Source organism: Haplochromis burtoni, unplaced genomic scaffold, assembly GCF_018398535.1.
Source record: "Haplochromis burtoni strain Fernald_Lab_line unplaced genomic scaffold, NCSU_Asbu1 Contig_30, whole genome shotgun sequence".
Lineage (NCBI taxonomy): Eukaryota > Metazoa > Chordata > Actinopteri > Cichliformes > Cichlidae > Haplochromis > Haplochromis burtoni.
In genome coordinates this window covers 627,910-631,649 of record NW_024582391.1, presented here as the reverse complement: position 1 = coordinate 631,649, position 3,740 = coordinate 627,910, and the positions used below count along the sequence as shown (strand labels likewise).

Here is a 3,740-nt window from a genome sequence, read left to right as displayed (position 1 = left end):
GGTTTTCCTGGGTCTTTTCACTTGTGTTATGAATAAATCTTCTTTTTTTCGGTACCGGTACTAGTTTTATTTTGTTGTATTTATCCGCGACACCTTAAAGGCCGGTCCGTGAAAATATTGTCGGGCATAAACCGGTCCATGGCGCAAAAAAGGTTGGGGACTGCTGTCTTAGGCCATTCCTGGGCAGTTTTTAATATGGCAGAGTGCTTGGGGGTCCTGGGGAAGGCCACCATTGTCAGGTGTTGCTGTTATCATGATGATGGTTGGTTAAGCAAAAATATGCATGGATGATTACACTTCTATAAGAGAGCTACCACATAGCCAACTCACAAGTACCTGTTTTACAAACCTGAATATGACAACTATTGTCCCTATGAGGAATTGAACAAAACCAAAAACATCCAGTTACCAGCAAAGCAAACTGTAAAATATGTAAAAAAAATAAATAATGTGATCTACATGAATACCAGCAGAACATCCTAGCAGAACATTGCAATGTTGCATTGTAACAGGATCATCCATGTTATTTTGTTCATCTCAATGATTTTGTTGTTGAGGTTGAATGTTGTATATACAATTGAATCTTGAATTATGTTATGAAAGCTTTCATTTGTTTTATCCTGCAGGATCAGTCCCAGTGAATGGGCTGAGCCAGACACAGAAGAACACAGTTTCACTTTGCTGCACAGCTTCTGGTACATTACAGGAGCTCTCACCCTGCAAGGTATTGCAGCAGTCCACTAAATTAAAGCACAGAAATGCACTCTTCTGCTGCTTGCCACTTTCTACATGCCTTAAGACAAATATGTAGTAACATGTTTTACGGTACACGGATCATTTTGTAATACCTATAGAAAGAGATCAAATAAGGAAAATGAAAATGACAAGTTCCACATGCATAACAATTCAATGTAGTATATTGAGACTTGTATCAATGTCTGCATATAGTCAACAACTGAATGTCAAGTAAAATAAAGAAGTTACAATTCGCTAGTATTATGTGTAAATGTGTGATGGCTGTAGTGCAGGAGTTAGACCACTTCATCAGGTAATCAGAAGGTTGGTGGTTTAATTCCTGGCTACTCCAGTCAGAATGCCAAAGTGTCCTTGGGCAGGTTAGATAGAAAAATGTGCTTGTATGAATGAGTGAATGAGGCAAGTTGTTTGAAGTGCTTTGGATGCATAAGTTGAGTATAAAGTTGCTCTCTAAATATCAGTCAATTCAGCATCTACTTTTCATTTTCACATTGAGCTGGGGGTATTTTATTAATAAGAAACTGCAAATAAAGTTTGCATTGAAAAATAAAGCTGTTTTTAAATAAACTGCTTACTAATAACTAACAGGAGTAGTTAGGATTCCCTCTTTTTTTTTCTCAAGTTTATTTGACATGTAAAAACTTCACAGTAGCTTTAACACTTCTTTTCTCACTCTTCATGTTGCTCTCAGTAATGATTTGATTGGCTATGTAATGAATAGTGAAGGGTGCAAATGACTAATCTGTGTATATACACTGACTACTGTAAAGACAAAAGGAAAAATCTATGCTTTTTAAAATAACCCTGCTGTAAATATGAGAGAATTGTGCAGAGTGAAACAGCATAAAAATATCAGTAGAAAATATATATTTCAAGTAGCTGAACATCAAGAGTAGGCTCTGTTTGAATAATATAAATACATTATTTTCCGTTGAAACTGCAACTCTGTTTCTTGGTTGATTGTTTGTCACCTTCTGACTGCTTGACCACTTTCTTTGTCCTCTCAGGAGCCGGTCCTCACCCCAAGGCATTGTCTGGACGTGTAGTCAGTGCCATCTGGTGGCTGTTTTCTGTATTGCTGCTTGCCTGCTACCTCTGCAACTTAAAGTCTGCGTTGAACTCCAACAGCAAACACATCTCCATTAAGAGCTTTGCAGACCTGGCTAACCAGGATGTAATCAATTACGGCACAATTGAATCTGGATCTACTATGCTCTTCTTTAAGGCATGATCAGTTACTCCTAGTTAGCATTCATAGTCATTACTGCTGCTACATAACATATGGGAAAGGTTCAATAAACATGATAAATATTTTACTTTACTTTCCTAGAATTCCAACAATCCTGTGTACCGGCGTATCTACCAGCACATGGAGCGTAAAAAAAGCTATGTGTCCAATGCAGAAGAAGGTATACGCCGCACACAGGAAGGAAACTTTGCATTTATTGGTGAAGCAGTGTCCTTGGACTTGGCAGTGGCTCGGTACTGTAAACTGACCCGTTCACCAGAGGTCATCTCTATGCGGTCCTACGCCATAGCAGCACCTCTAGGTGAGTTGCTTGGATCTGTCAGGATCCTGCTTTCTAGCTTTCTTCTTTGGTGGCCCACACATGGGCCAGCACAAGGCCAGTTGCAGACACACTGCTGGCCCTGTGCTGGCCCAGAACAGTTTCAGCTCTGGCCCCAGATGTCAGCTTTAATGTGTACCTTAATCAAGCCATGTAATAACAACATGTGCCGGAACATAATAGTGCAAAACTAACATGATGAAACTCTGTTCAGACACTGAATCAACTGATTCTTATATAGCCCTTTTCTAGTCTCCCAGATTACTCAGAGTGCTCTATACAACATGCCACATTGACACACTGGCTGTATCCCAATTCAGGTTCTGCAAGCCTTAAAGTACACAGCCTTAACGGTCCACAAGGGCCGCACACTCAAAGACTGCTAAGGCCGGAAGTGTAAGGCTTGTGAAATGGGACGGTCTAGCTCCCATCGCGCTGCCCAGGTTGCCTAGCAACTATGATACTAACAGCTGGAAACGTTTCATACAGCATCGTTTGACAGAAATGAAGGAGAAAAGTTTTTCTGTTAGTTCATTTTGTTTATCACATCACTTTGATTTGATAAGTATCTGAGGCTGAGACCACAGGACTGTAAAAACATGATTGTTGGGCTTCATTTCTGTACTGAACAGTCATTTTAAGATTAGCTAGTTAATAACAATTAGCTAATGTTGTTCATGAGACTAAAGTCATCTTACTTTGGTAATGTAAATATAATATGGCCAATATCAAAGTTATTGTTATATTAACCATTATTAGTTATTACAGCAGTGAACTTGAACTCTGTGTCAAATACTGAGCTTCAGTAAAGATTCAAGTTGCAGTTATTTATATTTCCTATCACCTTAAATCTTCACTCAAAGACAAGCATCTTTGACAGTGTGTATATAGATATATTAAATATAATAGGCAAATGCTGTTATTTTATTAAAATGGCATTACTAAATTTGGCTCAATGCTTACATATATGTGTAAAAAGAAAATGTACGAGCAGTGATAACTGTTTCTGATAGAATGAAGAGTAGACTGATATATTGAATATTCCTTTATTGGGTGAGAAAATCATACCATGTCATAGCTTCTTTAAGTCATACAGAATAGATATCAGAGCCTTAAAAAGGCTGACTTCTGCTAAACGGGTCAAACTGGGCAGAAAGTATACCGAAAGTATATATCATAACATCTTTATAGAATATGATGTAACACTATAGACCAACTTACCTCAGAGAATATATAAAGCATATAAACGATTATGATGCAACAAACACAGCAGTACTAATCCAAAATACTCAAAGCTTCATAGAACTGAAACAAAGATTTATTTTAGGTCCATTCTGCTGCTGATACATACTTTAGGTTTCTGAATATTAAACTTGTTGCTGCCTTTCATAGTGTGTAACTTGAAGGCCCTGAGTA

The 3,740-nt window shown here is 38.0% G+C and overlaps 2 protein-coding genes across 3 annotated transcripts in view; one reads left to right on the top strand and one right to left on the bottom strand.

Annotated features, from left to right (window-relative positions):
- The window catches only part of LOC102289650 (NEDD4-like E3 ubiquitin-protein ligase WWP1), a 30,197-nt gene that overhangs the window by 17,566 nt on the left and 8,891 nt on the right, over positions 1–3,740 (bottom strand). The window lies entirely within an intron of this gene.
- LOC106633114 (glutamate receptor U1) overlaps positions 627–3,740 on the top strand; it is a gene marked incomplete at its 5' end in the record, with an annotated part of 18,671 nt that continues 15,557 nt past the window's right edge. Inside the window, 3 exon segments of the mRNA XM_014332429.1 lie at positions 627–724; positions 1,764–1,981; positions 2,087–2,306. Coding sequence (XP_014187915.1) covers positions 627–724; positions 1,764–1,981; positions 2,087–2,306 — 536 coding nt within the window.